Source organism: Artibeus jamaicensis, unplaced genomic scaffold (assembly GCF_021234435.1).
Source record: "Artibeus jamaicensis isolate MK-2021 breed Jamaican fruit bat unplaced genomic scaffold, CSHL_Jam_final scaffold_1283, whole genome shotgun sequence".
Lineage (NCBI taxonomy): Eukaryota > Metazoa > Chordata > Mammalia > Chiroptera > Phyllostomidae > Artibeus > Artibeus jamaicensis.
In genome coordinates this window covers 2,239,848-2,262,458 of record NW_026522028.1, presented here as the reverse complement: position 1 = coordinate 2,262,458, position 22,611 = coordinate 2,239,848, and the positions used below count along the sequence as shown (strand labels likewise).

At 38.8% G+C, this 22,611-nt stretch overlaps 1 protein-coding gene across 1 annotated transcript; it reads right to left on the bottom strand.

The window, feature by feature from the left end:
- LOC119040801 (malate dehydrogenase, mitochondrial-like) lies at positions 1-540 on the bottom strand. The gene has a single exon (XM_037133898.2). The coding sequence runs from the start codon at positions 538-540 to the stop codon at positions 1-3; it is 540 nt and encodes a 179-aa protein (XP_036989793.2).
- Positions 541-22,611: the final 22,071 nt, after the last annotated feature.

Sequence of the window (22,611 nt, the reverse complement as noted above, 5' to 3'; positions counted from 1 at the left end):
TCATCTTCTGTTTGAAAGGGGCAATTTGCCAATGCCTACATCCTTCCTGATGCCCCTTTCCCCCACCAGCAACAGTGTGGAGAAAGAGGGACAGTCAGTTTCTTGGGACTTAAAGGAATACTCGGCAACTCCTTCCTTTCTGTTGATTGCTTGCACAAGGGACAAGGCAAACTGGGCTCTATCATATGCCATGGACAGCGTGGCAGAGCCTTCTCCAGCTTTAGCCTTGACCTCCACCTCCATGCTGGCCTCCTGGGTTTTCCCAGGCAGGGTTGTCATCGGGTTCTGAGAAAAGTCCACCTTCGGAGTGCACCGAGAAATCAGGGGAATGATAATCTTCCCAACACAGCTGCCAGTGACAGAAACATTGACTCCAGCTGCATCCAAACCCTTCAGTTCTGTGACAAAAGTGTAGATGCTGACAACGTCCAGGGTTGTCACCCCAGAGATCTTACTGGGGTCATAGACGCCGTGTTTCTTGAAAACTTCAGCTGTGATCAGGATGGTGGAATTAACAGAATTTGAAATGATGCAGGTCATGGCCTCGGGGCGATGCTGGGCTCAGGCAGCAGTCAAGGTGGCCACAATTATGGCATTGCTGTTGAGCAGGTCATTCCGTGTCCTGCCTGGTTTTGTAAGGATACCCACTAAATTATAACCTTTCAGGCAGTCTGGCAGCTAGCCGCTCATGTCTCAGATAGCCTTTCACAGTCACTCTGGTTTGAATGTGGCTCAGATCTGCAGCCACTCATGGTGTATGAGCAATATCGTAGAGGATCAGGGGGCTCACCAAAGGGCTGTTCTTCAGGAGAAGTGAAAGGGGCTGCCCAATCACTCCAGAAGCCCAGGACCCAGCTGCTTTCAGTATTGTTCTGGGCCAAGGTGCTGAAGCTGAGCAGAGTGGAGCCCACCTGGTGAGGGCAAGAGCATGGCTGGGGTGGGTGGGGCCTGCACTAACAAAGAGAGAGCTGCTTGCATATGGGCAAGTGACTCCATTGACTTTCACCCTGCTCTGGGCCTCTTGGCTCTACTCTGCCTGGCCTCACCAGCATTGGTATATTCTCCACACAGTAGTCCTAAACCACCTTGTTCTGTTTGTCTTCCACTGCAAGGGCTGTGAATCTCAGTGCAGTACAGAGATTCTGACAATGTGTTCATTGACTGATGAAGACAAATAATGATGCCTCTCCAAGTGCACCTTAAAAACCAACTTTTAAGCCTGAGGAACACTAAGAGTGCCTCCTGGCTTCTTGCAAATTCAATCTGAGACATTTTATGCAGCTTCACAATACATAAATAAACTACTAGGGATCTAGAAGTAAAAGGCAGAAAGGAGTTTAATTATCCAAGCCGCCCGAAAGAGCACCATGGAGCAAAGCACAAAAGGGCAGCGAATCCCCACTGATACAGAGCATTAAATACCAAGGGTCACAGGCCTGGAAGTGATATCACTAGATAAAGTAAGATGATGAAGCAGCATTATTGTGGTTTCAAACTCTGGCCACTTTGACATTTCCTCTCTGGACTCTTTAAAAATTCCTTATCTTGAGCCAACAAGTGGTGTGCCAGTGAACAGTACTGAGAACAGAAACTGCCTTTGGAAACAAAAGGAAGCTAAATATGGCATTTGAGAAAGTTGATCCAGGAGACATGATATATAGATAGAGTATAGGCAGAATTTTTCATATGATAGAGAGAAAAACTAAAGAGAAAGACAACTAAAATTTTCTTTAAAAATTGTGACAAGGAACATGTATGAGTGACCCATAGACATGGACAATGGTGTGGGGATTGACTGTGGGAGTGGGGGTTGCTGAGTGGAGGGGGGCAAAGGGGAAAAATTGGGACAGCTGTAATAGAATAACAATAAAATCTTTAATTAACATTATGAAAGCTCAGTTATATATGAATACTTGGCAGGTCAGGACAAAAATGACAGATAAGTAAATAAAAGTTATTAATTACTACAGTTGACAATTAAGACTGAAGAACATGCTTGTCACCCTTGTGAGGCCCAATTTTTCATAGCTGGCATAGAATCAGGGTGACTGACACCACCATTCTGTGTTTCGACATCATTGCCCTCCAGTGCACTGAGTAAAGCTGTGTTTTCTGGTCACTCTTTATTATTTCTTAACAAGATATCACCAGTTTTGGTAAAGGAAGACAGATAAAGCAGATTCCCAAACACAGTCGCAGAAGTACACTTTTTTCCAATAGAGCCTTATATTCAATATCACAATTTTCTCAAAGTGTTTTGAATCATATCACTTTCATTGGGACCTCTGGACACTTCTTTGGTCATACATCTTACTACTTTGTGTATGCCCACGATGGAGAGCACATATTTTGTGTATATGTTGTGTGCTTTGGGTCTTTCTATGTTCTTAATATATTTTTTCATTGCCTGAATGGATGTGCACTGCTATTGCTTATGCCTTTTCCTGTAGTACAATTTCTCTCTTAGAGACAAGCTTTCTTTTTGGAGAAAAACTAAATCTGGTTTTCATTCTTTGCTCAAGTTTCTAAGTGCAGGATGAAATAACATAAGAAAAATAAACACATTAAATTTGTTCTTTAGAGTCAGCAAAAGTAAAACAGAAATTATCTTAAAGGGTGTGGTTTTAATTATTGATAGACCTGCTGCAACATACTTTGAGTTATTCCATGCTTCTTAACTCAACTTTCATTTATCAAATTCTTTTAAAGTCTTGGTGTTTTCCTGATGGTTTTCAATGTTTGCTCCTGTTTCCTAGTTCCAGGGAGAGAAACAGACAGAGATAAAAACAATTCAAAGGCATTTCTAAAGTATGTATATATATTTGCCCATTTTTTAAAAAATCTTATTTTTTCCCTTTTATGCTCTTGTTATATTCATTCTCTCACATGATCCACATTCCGACTTTTTTTTGGAATAAGTGAGCAGTGGATCTAATTGTCTGAAAACACACACAGACACACACAGAGCTCATACTGTGTTTTTTTGTATGACATAGAATCTTCATGAATATCCTTGTCTCTCCTCAAGAAATATGTGGAAACGTTTTTCCCTGGATATGAGCAATTTCACCAAACTGAAAACTGTGTATTTTGCGACAACGTCCCCACTGTCACTTTACTGAATGTGAGGTTGGTTTTGCCATTACCAACCCAGGTCCATGCCAACAAGCATGTCATCAACCCCAAATTTAGGACACAAGTTCTGAGCAACTGAGTGTACTAAGGGGACAACTAGATCAATTATTGAAACTCTGGCATGTCCTGCGAAATTCAGACATGACATTACCGAATCCGTAGTGAAAAATTTTCCCTCTGCTTTTGATCTCTGTTTTCAGTCAGGCTTCTTTACTATTGAAGCTAAGTATTTCAGTGGCTTTGTTCTTTCACTCTTCCAAACAGTTTTCCACCCATGTCTGAGTTTCTCTAATGCTAATGCTGCAATAGTTAGTCTTGTACGGTGTTTCTTGCCTTATGATCATCCCCTCTGCAAAGTGTCAGAACAAATGTAAAACAGTAGATTATGTACACAAGTGAGGATAGTTTGGTGGTACTCATTAGTAGTAGCTTATTTGTTATTTTATTTACTTTTTCCCATCACCATTTATCCCCCTATACCCTTTTCCCTCTCCACCCACTCCCTGCCCCCTCTTAATTACCACACTGTTGCCCATGTCCCCAAGTTCCATCTCTTCATTTTTCACATTTTTTGCTTGATCTCGAAAGAGATCTGAAGTAGAGAAATTAGTCTAGATTAAGTTACAGTTGATAATATTCTGAATAATTTATTGTACAATGACTGCAGGAAGAAAAAGTTTGGAAAAGCATTATATGGAAAAAAATGTAAAGCCTGTTTGGAAACAACCAAGATATGTGGATACTAAAGAGTGAAGAGTTGGAAATGATGCCACCATTTACAGGTAATCCATCTATTTGAAAAAAATATATTCAAAAGGCAAGTTACAGAAAGTAGAATGGTGGTTTTCAGGAGCTTGGAGGAAGAGGGGAATGGATAATTACTGCTGAACAGGTTTGGAGTTTCAGCTTTACAAGACGAGAGAGTTCTGGTAATTGATAGTGGGTGATGATAGCCAGTATTATGAAGGCATTTAACTCCCCTGAAACATTCACTTAGAAATGGTTAAAATGATAAATTTCATGTGCATTTTACCACAATGAAAAAAGGAAGAAAGGAAAGGCCACTTAATATTTTGTCTTTCCCCCAGGGTTTCTGTAAACATTTTTAGTATGGGGGTAAACTTCCTGCACTCCTCACTGAACTCTCTTACAGAGGTCATGGGAATCTGTGCATTCACTTTCAGGTAATAGGCAGTCCTGTGGTCACTTTAGGTGGCAAATACAAGCTCATTTCAGCGATTAGAATGTCCAGATGCAATATATTAAAACCCCAAACTTCGCTTAGCATTAAAACTTCTTTGTAGCTGAGACTTGTTCAGGTTGGACATGTAAAATTGCTCTTTTTTTAAAGGTAGTGCTTCATTGTAGGTCTCTATTCCTGTTGTTGGTCAGGTGGAGGGGTCAACAGATACCGAACTGGTCCTACTTTGTATTCTTTAAAAATGTAGTGATTGGAAGAGGGAGTCTCTGTCACCCTCACTCTGGCACGCCCCTATCTGTCCTATTTGGTACTTTATTTAACTTTGAGGCAAGGACTTTTGTTATAAGACCGTGTTACAATGTGCTGTCAAGTGTGGGCAGAAGGTTGGGAAGGAGAGAATCCTGTGGCCATCACTCAGATGACTGGTCAAGGCCTGTCCAAGACTTAACTCTTGTGACACACATATATTAAGGACTGAGTGTGAGAGAGATGTAAGTAGCTCCCAACCAAATTTTATTGCACATAATTTTCTTAATGTTTTTATTAGCTATAATTTATTGAGTGCCTACCAACTGCTAGCTGTTCATAAGTGTTTAACACATACTTTTATAATGTATTAAATGAATACAACTGCACAAGGAGGTAGGTGCCAGCACTGCTTTCCAGGTGAGGTAACTGAGTTGTGTGAAGTTTGAGTCACTTACCTAAGGCCACACAGTTAAGTAAAAAAGCTGAGATTTCTGTCTTATGTCATCTGAAATTGATGGAGCATCAAGATCATTTTATTGTTGACAACCAATGTGTTTTTACAAGGGGGTCTAAAGCTGTGTTATACTCAGGAAATCAGATGACAAGCACTGCTAAGTGCTTTTTGTTTTATTCCTCCTGGTAGGCTTCAACCCTGGAGTGATCCCCCATTCACCATTCCTCACCCCATCCCTGCCTTGCTAATCGCCTTTCTCTCCACCTGGAGACTTAGTCTTTCAGACTAAGCATTATTTATAACCCCACGCACACCAAGCTCACTTTGTGTAGAGCACAATCTGCATACTAATACAAACCAAAAATTTGTAGGGCTACTATATTAGCCAGGGATGAGTGAAGGCATCTTAACTGAAAGATCGTAAACATAGGGACACCTGTGTCTCCTAGTTCAGATCTCTTTGTACCCTCATTTTTAAAAAATATTTTATTTATTTATTTCTAGAGAGGGGAAGGGAGGGAGAAAGAGAGGGAGAGAAACATCAGTGTATGGTTGCCTCTCATGCACCCCTCACTGGGGACCTGGCCACAACCCAGACATGTGTCCTGACTGGGAATCAAACTGGCAACCCTTTGGTTCACAGGCTGGTGCTCAATCCACTGCGCCACACCAGCCAGGGCTGTACCATCATATTTTATATGTCATTTTAATATATCATCATCTCATGTAAGAAACCTATGTCTACTCAACCAACTAACTAATTTAACTAACACTTTGCACTGTGTCTGTAAAGCAGGCCAACTCAGGGCTAGTAGGCTACTCAACTGTAGTCCCACTTCCATGGGGCGATGAATGGTTACCAAGAACTATTTGTGTTCCTTGTGGTGCCTGTTTAAAGTGCTTGCACATATTTTGGTAATTGTGAAATAAATGTAGAAAAAACTATGGTAAAAAATAATGGGAAATAATCAGACAAAATTCTGGATGCAGTCCAAACCCAGAATGACTCCTAAGTGTGTAAGTTCTATTTGCACTTAAAATCAAACACCCCCCCAGTTGGATAATTATTTACTCATGAAAGTTTTTAGTGCACTTCCATTAATGAGCTCTTATTCAAAGGAAGTGTCTTGGGCCTATACCACAAGATTGGTAAACAGGTCAATGTCTGAGGAGGTCCTATTTCACTTTGAAGAACAAGGGCTGAGAATGTGAGTGTGATGTCAAGAAGACACACACACACAACGGTAATATTGGAACCCTGGACCAGGGTACCCCTGTGTCCCATAAAGGATCCAAACCACAAAGAGCTTCACCTGAGCACTTGACAGGCAACCATCACACCTCAGAGAATCACAGTCCAGCTGTGACTCCATATGGCAACAGCACAGTGGTGTTAGAACTACACTCTAACTCTCTGTGTAGATAGATTTCCAAAGAATTGATTTTTTTAATACCAAGTAAGCTGTCCTTTTCTTCATAAATGCAAGCTAAAGCCCTCAAAAAGGAGAGATTGGAATACTGCTAATAAGGATGTGAGTTTTTAAGCAATCAATTTGAAAAACAAGAGCTATAACTTTGTTTACATTCCAACCTTTTGAAAAAGGTTATAAACATGAAACCCCCTTTTAGGACATATGTTAGATTGAATATAAAATGATGTAGTTATCTTTCCAAGAGCAGAAATACAGTAATTTAATATCCATTTATGCAGATACAAAAAAAGCTATGGCTTTAGAGAAACTATGATTTGTATAAAAAGTCATCATAATATCTGCATTTCATTTAAGGTTATTTTCTTGCGCATCATTCATTAAGTAATTTCACTTATGTAGCTATCCTAGAAAAATTATTTGTAGTTTTAATATTAACCTTATCATTTTGATATTGCAATTGGACAAATATTTGCTCCACGCAGGTTAGTTGTTTTGCATCACAAAAGTCATGTGAATATGCAGTTAGAAGAGCTAAGCTACAGCAGTTGCATATGCCCCTTCCTCCTTCAAGACAGTACACAGCATGCTGTGAACTCAGGCCAGAGCATTATTTGTCCATGGGCAGTGCACTGAATGCAGCTAAGGGAAGAGTATAAAAGCTACATCCTGGGGGGTAGCCAGGTGAACCACGTGAACAGATTTTCAAGCCAAAGTTGCCAGACCAAGAAGCAAAATCCAGGTATATGGCTGCAGGAATGAGATGATAGCTGAGAAGTTCACAATGGAGCTGGGAGAGGTGAAATGGAGAAAAATTGTCTGAGAAGAAGCAGTGGATGCCATAGATCTCTCTGAGGCGTCCAAGGCCTCGCACTGTTTAGGAGGTGCTTCCACACGCTCCCCACTGGCCTGAATGGCCCTGGATCATTTCCCAGCTAAAAACATACTTTTCAGTTTCCACTGGGTTTGTGTACCTGATTCTAACTTTGTGGAAACACTGCTGGGCATGGGTGAAATGGAAATGGGTATGGAAGCATGGGTAGGTGGGTCCTGAGAGGGGATTATGTCCAAATGCATGAATATTACAAATAAGTTCCTGTACTGCAGAGGAGTCCATCTCCAAGCAAACCACCCATCAATCCCAAGAACACTTTTTTAATTAATTAAATTAAATTAAATTAAATTAAATTTTATTTTATTGTGATTCAAGTACAGTTTTCTGCCTTTACCCCACACCTCTCACCCCCACCCCAGCCATCCCCACCTCCCTCCCCCATTCCACCCTGCCTTGGTTTTGTCCATGTGTCCTTTACAGTTTTTCCTGAAAACCCTTTCCCCTTTCTCCCTCATTATCCCTCTCCCCCCTCCTCTCTGTTTACACTCAGTTTGTTCTTAATTTCAGTGTCTCTGTTTATATTGTGCTTGCTTGTTTGCTTTGTTGATTGGGTTCCAGTTAAAGGTCCCAAACCATTTATCTTCACAATCACATTTTTACTATGAAATATGGTGTATTTACAAAAGGCAGGTATATCAAGTTAACCAATAACAATGAAATGAGCAATCATGTACCCAACACCAAGTTCAGAATAGGATATTAGTACTTAACAGGCCCTGTATCAAATGTTTTATTGATCTATTTATGTTTTTCTCTTATATAGTCTTTTAATCTAGTGAATTTTATTACAATTTGTGTGGATATTGAAATATTTTCTGGGTTGATACCGAATTGGTAATGATCATTTTTTTCAACAAGACTAAACTCAGGTTGTTGGTAGTTTGTTTGTGAGTAGGGCATCTGTATTCATGAAATGTGCCTAGAACTTGACATCCTATACTCTTTGGAAGGAGGTCACTATACATCGTCCATAATTAGGGACTGGAGATTTATGCTCCTCCTCCTTAAGGGAGGGGAATTTACATAAATTATTTGGAATTCTTCTGCACAGGAGACTTGTTTATTCTCCCTTAATTATTTGTTTATTTAATCACTTATTTACATCACTGTGAACTAATGAATATTTATTCTCTACTTTGGGTTACAATTCAATATTGTTATTTTTTTTGTTGTTATTCAAGTGTTGTCTTCTGTGTTCCTTTGACGTACCCAAATCATTGTGCTATTTTGTTTTGTTTTTTTCTGAACACTTCCTTTCTTTCTGGCACTATGAGATGCCCCAGGCTCACTGTGTATATTTTCAGCACCAGCCCTAGAATCAGCCATTTCTCCAAGGAGTCCAGTCCTGTAAAAACTTTTAAAAAACTTAAAAAGCCATTTTAAAAACTTTTGCTGTTAAGGTTATTATGTCATTATCAAATAAGTTGGAGGAAGTATTCCTTCTTTTTAGCCACTGGAAAAGTTGGTTTATTATTGAAATTCTTTGTTATTTCATGTTTCCTGGAACTTTCCTGCAAAGCCATCTGATTTTAATGTGTGTGTGTGTGTGTGTGTGTGTGTGCATGTCTTTGGTAGAATAATATAAACTACTGATTCTGAATTTTAATGGCTTTCTAGTCTTTCTAATAGAACCAGTTTAAGCAGGTTGGAGTCTTCTAGAATTTTTCCCATTTCATCTTATATTTTTATTTTATTAACAACATTATTCATAATGTAGTTTTATCTTTTAATTATTGTAGTATCTGTAGTTATAGCATTTATATCACTCCTAATAGTGTCTACTTTGCCTTCTCTATTTAGGACCAGAAATGTGGCCAAGTTATTAGTATTTACAAGTAATTGTTTTAGGGAGGGCTTTGTTGGCCCCTTAACTTTTGCTTGTATTTGTGATCTTTATTATTTACTTCTGAATATTTTGAGGATGTGTATCATCCTGTGCTTTTTTAATTCTTAGGTTGTATGTCAGGTTAATTATCTTAAAATGATTGTTTTTTTCTAATAAGCATACTGAAGGCTATAAAAGTCCCTACAACTATTACTTTAGTTATGTTCTACAGTTTTGATACGTATGAATTTGGTCATTTAGTTTGAAAGTTTTTATAGTTTTATTATGACTTTTTTGTCTAATTCAAGGGTTAAATAAAAAATGCTTTTAAATTTCCCAATTCATTCATTCTTGTTACATGTGGATAAGATTCTAGGAACTTCCCTAGTTACTAGAAATATAACAATAAATAAAGTAGAATAAAAACCATAGGCTCCAGGAGTTTACATTCTAGTGAAGGGAGACAGATGATAAAGTTAGTAACATTTTAGACAGTGTGAAATGATTTAGAGAAAAATGAAGTAAGAACAAGTGATAGAGAATGAGTTGTGGATAGGGTGTTGAAGATCTTAGTAAAAGGACCTACAGGAGATGAAGGAGTCACTGAATGTTTGATTACCTGCACGAAGGATCCTGGCAGAAGAAACAGCAAGTTGACTCGTTCAGAGGCTGAATCACTCTTAGTGTGTTAACGGGACAGCAGAGACAAATGTTCTTGGCACACACTAATTGGGCGGGGGGGAAGAGATGGGATTAGAAAGACAAAGATTTCTTTGGAAAACTTTGGGCTGGAGGGCTAGGTGGGTGGGCTTTGTGGGCTACTGTAAGGTATGGCTTTAACTTTCACTTATAGTATGATGTAAAGCCATTGGAGAAATCTGGAGAGATATGACTTACCTAGGTTAGGTTTTCCTGGGATCACTCTGGTTGTGAACTTGAAAATAGACTGACTAGGGACCAAGGAGAAGCAAGTAGAGAAAAAATGTACTGCCATTTTCTTTGTAGATTAGGATGTAATCAGTTTTCATAATGTTCCTGAAGTTGTTGCAAAAAAGTTATTTAATCATTGTATGCAATGTTACATATACATTCATTAGATCAAACTGATTCATTGTGGTATTCAAATTTTCTATATTCTTGCTAAGTTTTTATCTGTTTCACCCATGAGTCACTATAGATGTACTAAAATCACCCAATGGGATAGAGATTTTGTAATTTCCCATTAAGTCTTTCAGTTTGTGCTTTATACAGTTTGAGATTATATTATGAAGTCCATATGAGTTAAGAATCACTATTTTCTTCTGGCAAATTGAAACATTTGATCACTATGTACAGCTCTCTTTACTCTCAATAATGCAGTACTAGGGAATTTGACAGGTGGTATGACAGAGATGGATAAAACACAGTCCCTGAGCTACTTTCTTTTTTTTCTTTTTTAAAAATTCTTTTTACTGTATTTTTCCATTACTATTTAAACCCCTTTTCTCCCCTTCCCCTCTGCAACCGCCACACTGTAGCCCATGTCCATGAGTCCTTTTTTTCTTTTTTTAATATATTTTATTGATTATGCCATTACAGTTGTTCTATTTCTCCCTTCATTCCCCTCCACCCTGCACACCTCTCCCCCACCACTCCCCCCCTTTAGTTTATGACCACGTGTCTCAAGTTCTTTAGATTCTATATCTCCCATACTATTCTTGCCCCCCTATCTATTTTCTACCTACCATCTATGCTACTTATTTTCTGTACCTTCTCCCTCTTCTCCTCCTCCCACTGCCCTGTTGCTAACCCTCCATGTGATCTTCATTTCTATGGTTCTGCTCCTGATCTAGCTGTCTGCTTAGTTTGCTTTTGTTTTAGGTGTGGTTGTTAATAACTCTGAGTTTGCTGTCCTTTCACTGCTCATCTTTTTTATCTTCTTTTTCTTAGGTAAGTCCCTTTAACATTTCATATAATAAGGGCTTGGTGATGATGAACTCCTTGAATTCGATCTTATCTGAGAAGCACTTTATCTGCCCTTCCATTCTAAATGAAAGCTTTGCTGGGTAAAGCAATCTTGGTTGTAGGTCTTTGGATTTCATGACTTGGAATACTTCTTTCCAGCCCCTTCTTGCCTATAAGGTCGAGCTACTTTCTAATACTCCCCAGTCGTTGATTTCCATTCTGACAATCATGCAATATATAGTTGAAGGCTTGGGGAATTTGATCATCAAAAATCAGAATCTTTTATAAAATACTGAAAATATAAGCTCCTTGACAAGAGAAGCTTATTTTCTATTAAGGATTTAGATGGGGAGAAATAGCAACATATTACTTCTACATTTAAAGAACTTTCTGTTAATATACACAAATGTGACTCATTTGTATATGTTGATTTTGTGTCCTGTAACTTTGTTGAATTCATTTATTAGTGTTAAGTGTGTATGTGTGCATAATCTTTAGGGTTTTCTACATATAAGATTGTGTCACCTGAGAATAGTCGTGTAGGGTAGTGGAGTCAGTCTGGCTTCCTCACCCAGGTGTCTGGGTAACTAAGGGAAGCAGTGTTCCCATAGCCTTGGAGAAGCCTGATAAGTTGTGTTCTCTTTGCCTTGAGACTGGGTCTAACAAACTGTTCCTATAACATGAAGTGTGTTTGTATACATAGAATTATATTATGTTATGTTATGTTATGTTGTTATGTTATGTTATGTTTTGGCATTTTTCCAGCTTTGTTCCCCTCTAGTATTAAGCAAGTAGCGGCTTTTCACTAGTAGAAACATGAAGCTTGCAGCATCTGTGGCCCACCCACACGTGAATAAAGGTATGTCAAGCACCCTTGCAACTTCATGCATTTTCTTCCGTGTCTCAGGAGCAAGAGTGGATCTACCCAGCCTTGACCAGCTGCAACACAAGTAAGTGTAATGGTTTTGAAATGCCGAGTTTTCAGGGGACCTGACACCACAGCATTAGTTGTAAAAGTTTATCAATTGTAAAGCTCAATCAATGTATAATGAATTTTTTCTATTGCTCTATCCAGGAAAAGAAGTACATTGAGCTTTAATTTCAATGAATCAGAAGAACTGACATCAGACTGTATTTAAGTAGAAATGATGATGTGTCATTTCTATTTATTAATTCTAATTACTGTGATTTCTATTTACGGATGTTTTGCACCAGTAAATAGAAGTAAAGTTCAAGTTCCAAATCCCCAAAAGATTTTGTAGAGCACTCTAAATAGATAAGCATTGTGTAGTATGAAGGAAAATATCATTGCTGCCTTAGGAAAGTATTTCTTTTAAAGACTTTATAAATGAGATTATTAGTTAACCAAGAGCAATATCATCTCACATTAAAAAAAGTTTTGTCAATATCATCCCCTTCATCCTCACAATACTGCCACAGAGAGCTATAGTAATTTCCTTTTAATAAGATAACTTAAAATATATATTACATTCTAAGTTTTCTTTTTAAAAAGATTTTATTTATTTATTTTTGTAGTGAGGAAGGGAGAGAGAAAGAGAGGGAGAGAAACATCCATGGGCAGTTGCCTCCTGCATGCCCCCTACCGGGGACCTGGCCGGCAACCCAGGCTGACTAGGGATCGAATTGGCGACCTTCTGGTTCACAGGCTGGCACTCAATCCACTGAGCCACACCAGCCAGGGCTTAATTTTTTTAAGATTATATTTGTTAGTCTTTTATATTTATAAAACAGTCAAAACACCCCTAGCTTGTGAATCTTTTTATAACTTCCACCAGTAGGAATTTCAGAGTCACTGGTTTCATGTAAATCTTAGGAAACTGATATAATCTATCCAGAAAACAAACTGCTGACTATAAAGTTAAATATGTAAGTGACAATTTGCAGATCATGAGCCAACCATCCATTGAATTCCACAATCATGCAACAAAGAAACACCTGCCTGAGAATCACAGCAGGCAAATAAGCAGCTGGTGCTATGCTCCTAGGAGTTGCTTGGAGTAAAACAATCCCTGGTTCCACTGAGGCAGAAAGATGTGTTCTTTCTTGTAGCTGTTATTGTTCTGTTCCCTAGAAATGGAGTTACATTTATAGTTTTTTAAAATAAGTGGATTAAAAATATCTCCACATTTATTAACTGGTACATTTGAATGCCTAGCAGTCTTTCAAATTTTCTAAAATTGTAGCTTACTTATTTACTGGCTGACTGATTGCTCATGAAACTTTATTTTTTCCCCAGTCATTTAAGATTCTAGTTTATTTTGAAAATCATCATTAAACAAGGTAATATTCAGCAAGTTACAGGATTTGAATTCAAAATGACCTTTTCAAGCTATGACATGCTAACTGCTGGTAAGATCTTGAGTTAGAAACTCAAGTAACCTCACAGTTTTCTTTCTTACCTACAAAGTAGGGTTGCGACAATTATTAAATGCACATTCCCATGATATAATTGCTGACAATATATTAGGTGCTATTTTCTGCTAAAATACCTTAGAAATAGCAGGAGATAATAACTGAATCTGAAGGGTTCCTTAAGGATCAATTATTCAATCCTACGTTTAACTGGTGAGGAAATTAAGTGAATTGTTGGTGATTACAAAATTACTGGCAGAATTAAGGTTTGGATCTAGATTTCTTTTTTAAAGGTTTTCTTTTTAAAAATTTAGTTTTAGAGGGGAAGGGAGGGAGAGAGGGAATGAAACATTGATGTGAGAGGGAAACGTGGATCTGTTGCCTTTCACACATGCCCAGACTGGGAACCGAACTGACAACCCAGTGCCTTGAGTGGGAATCGAACTGACAACCCTTTGTTTCGTGGGACAACACCCAACCCACTGAGCCACACAGGTCAGGGCTGGATCTATATTTCTTAATCAACATTCTAATTTTCATGAACATTTCCTAATTCTATCTCATAAAGAGAATTTATCTTAGTTGAAAAAAGAATGTAAATAGTTAAAAGCAGTTGCTGACTACTCATGGCAATTTATAGTTGCAATATCAGTTTCATGAATAAAGAAACCAATAAATAAATATTATAGTAACTATGGATGTTAGATGTAGAACAGGATAAAGTGGCCAGATGGTTCATTTCAATGTAAAAATCTTTTTCTTGCCTATTTCAGAACTTTTAAAAATCTAAAAGAAAGCATTTTCTTCTCTGATTTAGGAGGAGAAACACCAGCATAGCAAAAGTGCAACTGTTGAGAGTGGAAAGGGTTGGGTTGGGTTGGGATAAGGTTAAAATTACAACCTCATAAAATTTTATCTTGTAACAAAGAGGGGATGGAGCTGTTCTGAGTTTTCTATGGAGAAAGTAAATACAATTAAATAAAAGAAAAGTATTCCAAATTATTTTGAAAGGTAATGACTTCTGCATTGCTATAGCAAGTATGTGTAATACTTGTTATGTTCATTACAAATTCAAAATATGAATTAGTTGCTCCAGTGCCATCCTTACACTAGGTGTCATTCACAATACTGAGCATATTACACATGCAGAGTTCAATTACCTCTAGAGTTATCCTATGAGGTATGTACCATCTCCACTTTTTGGTTGAAGAAATTTAGGTTCAAGCTAGTTAAGTTGTTTATTGAAATCATAGAAAGAAAGTTTTATTCTTGTTTTATTTAAAAAAATACTGGGTTATAATTTGGTGAGGTCATTGTGCCTCATTTAGGCCATGGGATAGTTTAGCAGAAGCCTCACTCCCACTCATTCCCATGGACAGGCCATGGCTTAGAGCAGTGTGGTGGACTCTGACCAGCAGAGTCTGCCCGTTGTGACTGAAGACAAGAATAAATGTACAGGCGACAGAAATCCTGTGGAGAAAAAGGGGATGGCATGGTTACTTTCTCAAGGGGAGAGTGCCTATGAATGCCTTGGCCACTGTCTCAGGAGGGGAGCACCCCGACCCTTGCCTAGACAGACTTTTATTGTTTTTCTTGGGTTTTACATCAAAGAAGGATTTATTATCTATTGCATAGAATATTATTGTCTACATTAGGTGCAATCAAGGAAATGAAAATAACATGCAGAGGGGAAAGGCAGCGAGCTGATTACCTCTGTCCCTGGAAAAATTCACACAGCCTTTGGAAATTACCTTGAAGATAGACAATACACATTTGTTGTTTTAGACTAGGGTGACAGAGTTTTAGAAAGAGCAAGCCATAACAATCTTCATGCTTTTTCTAGGCCTGATTTCCTCGGGAAAACTCAGTTTGAAAGTCTGGCTCCTGCCCACCATTTTGCTTCTGTAGGTTTTCCATACAGAGCTCAATCACATTTGCCAGACCAAAACAAACTGGTCCCCTGCAGAGCAGAACTAGGGCTGATACTCAGCCAGCAAAAACCTATGTAGGAAAAATGATTATTAACATTTATAAATCCTACCGTACTGCTTGGTAATTTGCTGCCACCATGAACTTCCATGTGGATCTCCTGTATGCCTTGCGTCAACCTGCCTGATACCTCTTCACCTGGAAATTCCTAGATTTTGTCACAATCTGGCATGGCAGAAAGCATAGCTGGAATAGCAGAAGGTGACTATACTCTGATTAGGGTTTTGCCCAGCAGCAGAAAAATGTTGGGTGGAAAACTGACTACCTCCTGCTTTCTCATCCCACTGGCCAACCCAAAGAACAAGAAGGTAGTGTAGCATATGACATCTGTAGAGGTCAGCCTTTCTGAGGCACAAAACTGCACAGAGCACATGGAGTATAACCAGCATGGCAGTGCAATAGATCATTACAGAAATTCAAATGAGGAGTTTTAAAGCAATAAACTAATCTGCAATTCTGGCACAGCTGAGCGTGTGGCCCTATGTTCATGTCTGATATAAGAACTGCAATGTAAGAAAAAGAAAGCAGGGAATTTGGATTTTAGGTTTTTCATGGGCTAGTAGGTTTATGCTGTAGTTGTTTCCCCTTCTGATCTAGAGGTTTCTGTAGTAACCCTTCTATGGTCTATGTAGATGTAGGGCCCTGAATTTATCTTCCATTTGCCAACTGCTGGAAAATTTTAACCCTAACCTCACTTCTACCAACAGTCACATTGAGAAAGTGGGAACATCTGCTAAAGAGATGGCTTTATGGTAACACTCCTTGTGGCTGGACTGTAGGGCTATTAGCTTTCTAGAACCATAGAATATTGAGAGGTGTGGCTGCTTTTTAGGGAGGCCGATTTGTGAAGACCTTATTTTCTCTTGCTGAATAAGTAATGTGCATGTTTTTGTCCAGTTTTGATGAAGAGACAAAAATACCCAGTATTTATAAACATCTTGCACATAAAAATATGCAGATTCTTATGGTAAGTCTTCTAAGAAGATGATGTAAGCCTGATATGAAAGCACAGTAATATAGAAGCCTGAGTATAAAAAAGCAGGAATTTGAATATTTTTCTATCTGATAGAAATTTTCTTGCATGAGAGTATCACAGGAATCTGTGTATGATGAGGGAATCCAGGATCCAGTGAAAAGTCACGTAAATGTGGCAGACCCCTGTGTAAACTCTGTGTTCTCACTGTACTTCCACTAAGTTCTATACTGCTCCCTAATTGATTGTTAAATGATATTATCTCCATGTATTGGTACTTTAGGGCTGCTATACCAAAATTCCAGACTAGGTGGCTGAAATGACAGAAATGTATTTTCTCACAGTTCTGGAGGATAAAATTGTTCAACCTATAGGCAGGTTTGATTTCTACTGAGCCTCTGTCTTTGGCTTGTAAATGACTGTCTTCTTGCTGTAAACTCACATAAACATTCCTCCCTCAGAGTTATTTGTGTACTAATCTCCTCTCTTTATAAGGACACCAGTCATATTGGATGTTTATCCAATTGGCCCACCCTCATTGCCCCACTTTAACCTTTTAAAGACTATTTCTAAACACAGTCACATTCTAGTTACTGCAGGTTCAAGCTTCAACATATGAACTTTGGGGGGACACAGTTCAAAACCTGTACATTTCTTTCTTTTACTGTGGTGAATATTTACCCCCTGGGTATATAGACAAGAAAGCATGTAACATTTGGAGTTTTTGGCAGTCACTCATCTTGTGATGATGGAGGGGAGCCAAGTCAAAGAGAATGTTGCAGAAGGAGAGAAGTGAAAAGGATCAGGGTTCTTATAGGCCCCAGTGATCCATTGAATCAAACCATCCTTGATATTCATACCATATCTGGACTATGTAGCTTTGTAAATCAATAAGTTTCCTGTATTGTTTGAGCCATAGTCAGCTGGTCTTTTTGTAACTGAATATATTCTGATACAAGGCAGAAATGCTTTGTGCTTTCTGATCTTACAGAGATAACTTCCTATCAGATCAACAAATGTTTATTATTTATTTACTACGTATGTAACAGTCACTGTAATAGGTTCATGAGAAGTAATATTATACAAACTAGATAACTCTTGTCTTCTTTGCTTATAATCTAGTGCAGGAGACAACCTTTCATGAAATAATCACACCAATAAATGTAAAATTTCAGCTTTTAATGAGAATAATAAAAGTAATATACTCAAGGTTATAGAAGACTAAAAAAAGAGGAGTTAGCACTTATTCCAGTTAAGGTTTCCCTAAGGAGAAGAAATTTACTCAGGAATTTGGAAGAAAAGTGCCAGTTAACCAGGAAACAGAAAAGAACAATATGGGCAAAGTGTCTGAATCAGGAAAGAAGATGGTGCAGCATTTAAGGAGCTAAATGAATGCTGGGGTGGGTGGCTCACATAGATTATGTAGGAGAGGTGTGGCATGGCACTCTGTTTTCAAACAACACTTGTAAAAGAATCTGAGCTCTGGGATTTCTCCAATCCTAGTTAAAAACAAAATAGTTGCCATTAGTTCGTGAACTTCTTATCTCCATGGTGAGACAACAGAAACTTCTTGTTATAAATTTTATGCTGAAAATACTGTAGACATTTTTTTCTCCATTTCACCTAGAAGATCTGACATATTTAAGGTACATAAAGATAAGTGCAGGATAAATATGTGCACATATTTATGAATGCATGTGTGTTGGTTATATGTATATGTTTATAAATGTGTACATGTATAGCAAAGGCACAAAGTAAAGGCTCAGCTCTGTCCATGCTATGAGGCCAGGCCTAAGCAAATGTATAATCACCTTCAGAAACCATTATTATAAAGGGATTTTCCTCTACTTGTCAAAAGGTTATCTTAGGATAAATGGAACATTTACCAAATTATTTAAAGTTTACTGCAAATGTCAGCATCAGTCCTTTCTGGCTCCTTCTCTCTGGACTCCCAGAAGAGCATTTGAGGCCTGTCTATCTTTCTGCCAAGAGTCAAATTCCAAGAGCAGAGAGAAGTCATGGTATGAACAAAAAACAAACTCTGAACTGACTCTGAGTAGCAGACACTTAATTTCTTGCCTCAAAGAAATCAATTTGTAGACTAAGTATTCCTTATAGAAAATTTCTGCAACATTTGCTTCCAGGTTTATTATGCAGGATGTCAACAAGACAATCTGATGAATGTAGCAGAAGATTCAGCAAAAATAACTATTTGAGAAGACAGTATTAAATAATGCCTTTACAGATAGTTACACCCCCCCCAAATTTAATAACATAGTGGATATGTTCTGATAAAATACTTTAGCTATTATATGCTGTGAAGTAGAAGTAAGTGTAAGAAGTAGAAGTGTAAGTGTGTAGCCACAGTTTCTTTTAAGTATGTTATAATATATTTGTGAATCATATAATACAGCTATGTTACATTTAGTTATATAGGTAAATTTGAGAAGAGTTAAGGTACACAAAATGTTGAAATAACAGTTCAAGAGCAGGATAAAAGAAATGCTGCCTGGCAGGGCAGGGTTAATTGATAAATGAATCCCCACAATCAGTCATTATGTCAATTCAGAGAAGAAAGCCCTTTTTCAGCTATAGAAAGCAGTGTCTGATTATTGAGAACTGACAGAACTTGAATTTAACAAATAAAAGAGGCTTATTAATCAGGATTAAACTTGGCTGCTAGCTGAAGAAAACCCTGCAAACAGTGGCTCTTGCACACAAAAAGGAACAGGGAATCCATGATGTTAGCGAGCACCCAAGCTGCTTTGATCTTCCTGTTTTACCCCATGTAGTATGTATGGTTTTAATTTTTATGGTCACAAGGTGGTTGCTGCACTTCCAGCCATCACATCTCCCAATTTTCTAGGTAGGGAGAGAGTAAAAGGATAAAATAAAAAGAAATTATTTCTTCTCCTTATGATGATTTGCATTTTCATTTTTTGATGACAACCTTCCCTAAGGACTTTTGTGTGGAAATTTTCACATGGCTACCCATAGCTGCAAGGGTGGCTGGGATATCAAGTATGTTCCTTTCTACCTTCAATAGCAGGAAAAAGTGAGGGAGAGTGAATTGGTATAGTTGTTCAGTGAGCCTACATATAGGATCTGTCTCAAGGGTAACTCATCTCAGGACATAATCTGTAGGTATAAACTAAAGAGGAAGGAAAGCATGGTAGCTTAACCTTATTAGTTGAAATACAGGAAACAGTAAAAGAATAGTGATGGGAAATACTGCAAAGATGGTTGGGACCTGTGCTAGGTTGAATAGTGTCTCTCCAAAATTCATAACTGCCTGGAACCTCAGAATGTGAACTTATTTGGAAATAGGGTGTTTTAGATGTAATCAAGTCAAGATGGGGTCACACTAGATTAGAGTGGATGCTAATCCGATTATTGGTGCTCTTAAAAGAAGAGGACAATTTGGACACAAAGACACACATAGAGGGAAGTTGATGTGAAGACAGACACAGAGGGAAGATGGCCATGTGATGACTGAGGCAGTAATTGGAATTATGCAGCTGCAAGGCAAAGAATGCCAAGGATTGCTGGCAACTACTAAAAACCAGGAACAGCTATGGAGGGAATCCTCTCCTAGACACTTTAGAAAGAGCATGACCTTGCTGACACCTTGATCTTCGACTTCAAATGTTCAAAGGTGGGAGAGAATATATGAGATCTGTTTGGAAAAAGTCTAGCCATTGTTAATGATACAGGGTGTAGCCAGGGGAGGCCCCCAAAAAACAGATTTGGAATGGTGTCCAGAATTCAAAGTGTATAAAAATATTGGAGAGACATATAAGATGTCCTCACCCCCCCCCAGGGGGAAGAAAGGAATGGAGCCAGGCCATTGAGAGCTGTTTTGCATAGCAACAGTTTTGCAGCTAACCTCTGGAATGATTATTTAACATATCTATAACCTTTAACTGGTTTCATAGATATGTTAAATAGCAGTGGTCAAATTTGGATGCTGGGAGAGAAGGGTGTGGAACTGAGGGACTCAGGATGGAAACTAGGAGCTGCACTCCTGAGTGAGAAGGGTTTGGACTCAGGATGGAACTAGGAGCTGCTCTCCAGAGTGAGAAGGGCTGGGACTCAGGAGGATGTAACTAGGGGCTGCGCTCCTGAGTGAGAAGGCCTGTGTGAGAACTTGAAAAAGACTGGTTCCAGGACATGAAGGGTCCCCGCTTGGCCAGATGAGAGAGAGCCACGCGGTTTCAGCAGAGTGAGGACCCCCTCTTGGTGAGGTGAAAGAGGGAGCCACGTGGTTTTGGCACGGTGCGGACCCCCTCTTTCCCAGGTGAAAGGGAAGAACCACGCAGTTTTGCCAGAATGGAGATCCCTGCAGCCAGGTGAAGAAGAAAGCCACATGCTTTTGGTGGAGTGCAAACCCCTGCAGCTTTGGTAGAAGAGGCCCACGCGGCTTTGGGGTGCCCCCTTTGGCCGCGGGGCCTGAAAAGCAACAGAGACTTTGACTGGAACTGGGTACAAAGGACTCTTGCCAGTGGACCATGAGAGGGTACCACAGTACTTTGGATTAACTCGAGATCCTGCACAGTGACACAGCTGACGGTGCCAGCGGCCTGCAACACAGATGTGTGCTCTTTTCCTGATTTACGGTACCCGGAGTTGGGACAGTGGGAGAAGGGAGCACTGTGTGGGTGTAGGTGTACAACCTAAAGGACTTTGATATTTTAGTGGTGGCATTAGGCCTGAATAGCATTAAATAAACATTTTGTTTCCTTTTCACAAATCTCTGGCATTGAGAGATGTCTTTCCAATTGGCGGCGGACAGAAGGGCCCAGTAGATTTTAGTATTTTGGTTTTTTTTGGGAGGGGCCCCTGTTGTATAGCGGTTTTGGCATCCCTAGGTGGGCCAAATATTGTATTGCCCCTCCCTCGGACCTCCTCTTGTTCGGTAACATTAATATAATGATAATGGTTTGTGTGACATCGATGTAGCCTGGCAACCAATGTGAATGGACTAGAATATGCATGAGTGAACAATAATGACTTCACTGTATTAGTCAATGGGGGCAGTAGGTGCTGTTGGGTGAGTGAGCACATGTACTGTGTGGTGATTGCATTCAAATGACTGAGTGAGTGGAGCAACAAACCTGCATCAAATTTTGCAAGAAGCTTGAACATTCCCCCGAAACTATTCAGATGATTCTGAAGGATTTCAGGCACAATGCAATGAGTGCAATGCAAATAAAAATGTGGCACAAATGCTTCAAAGATGGTCAAGAATCTGTTGAAAGTGATCCACATTCTGGAAGGCCTGCAATAAGCAGAACACCTGAGAATGTTGAATGTGTATGGGCTGCAATTAGCAAAGATCAGTAACTAGCAGAGCGAGATCTAAAACCTGATCTGGGGATTCCAAAAACTACTGTGTCCAAAATTTTGACACAGGATCTTGGCATGAAAGTGTCATGGCAAAATTCATTCTGCAGTTTCTGCTAACAAAGCAGAAAGAACATATGATGGAGCAGCTGATGGTGATCCCAACAAAGGATTTTGCAGAGTGGTTTGAACAGTGGAAGGGATGCTGGGAGAACTGTGTGAAAACTAGGAGACATGATGGCTGAAACTGCAGCAGCCACCTTGTTACCATAAAGATGAAAACCAAGGTGCCTACTTTCACGGAGACTGAGGCATCATTGTCCTGTATACAATGTTTCTGTATCTTATATCTTCTTCAATAAATATCTCTTTTACATAGTTTATGGCTGGGACTCATATTTATGATGTTTTAAACCAATCAGTTTATGCTACTTTGTTATGGCAGCCCAAGGAAACTAATACAGAGTCCTATTTTGAAATTCATGGACTAACCAGATTTAGAATTCAGTCATTTTACCATTGACTACTATCTCAAAAGTGTCCTTCAAAATATTGGAAGATGTACTGCAAAAAAAAATTTTGATGAACCAATAAGTTTGGAAAGTACTTTATATCTTAACTCCAACTTGGAAATTCACATAGAGTTTTTGGGATACCAAAGGTTATGAGTAGAGAAACTCTGTTTACCCTGTGTTTTCCAAGTATATTTGATCACAAAGTCCTTTTTTTCAACCAAACACCATGCAACCTATCCAGAAACACATGTGTTCTGAGGATCTTGAGTGAGAAATGCTAACGTA

Coding starts and splice junctions, on each gene's coding strand:
- LOC119040801 (XM_037133898.2), bottom strand. CDS start 540: ATGACCTGCATCATTTCAAATTCTGTTAATTCCACCATCCTGATCACA.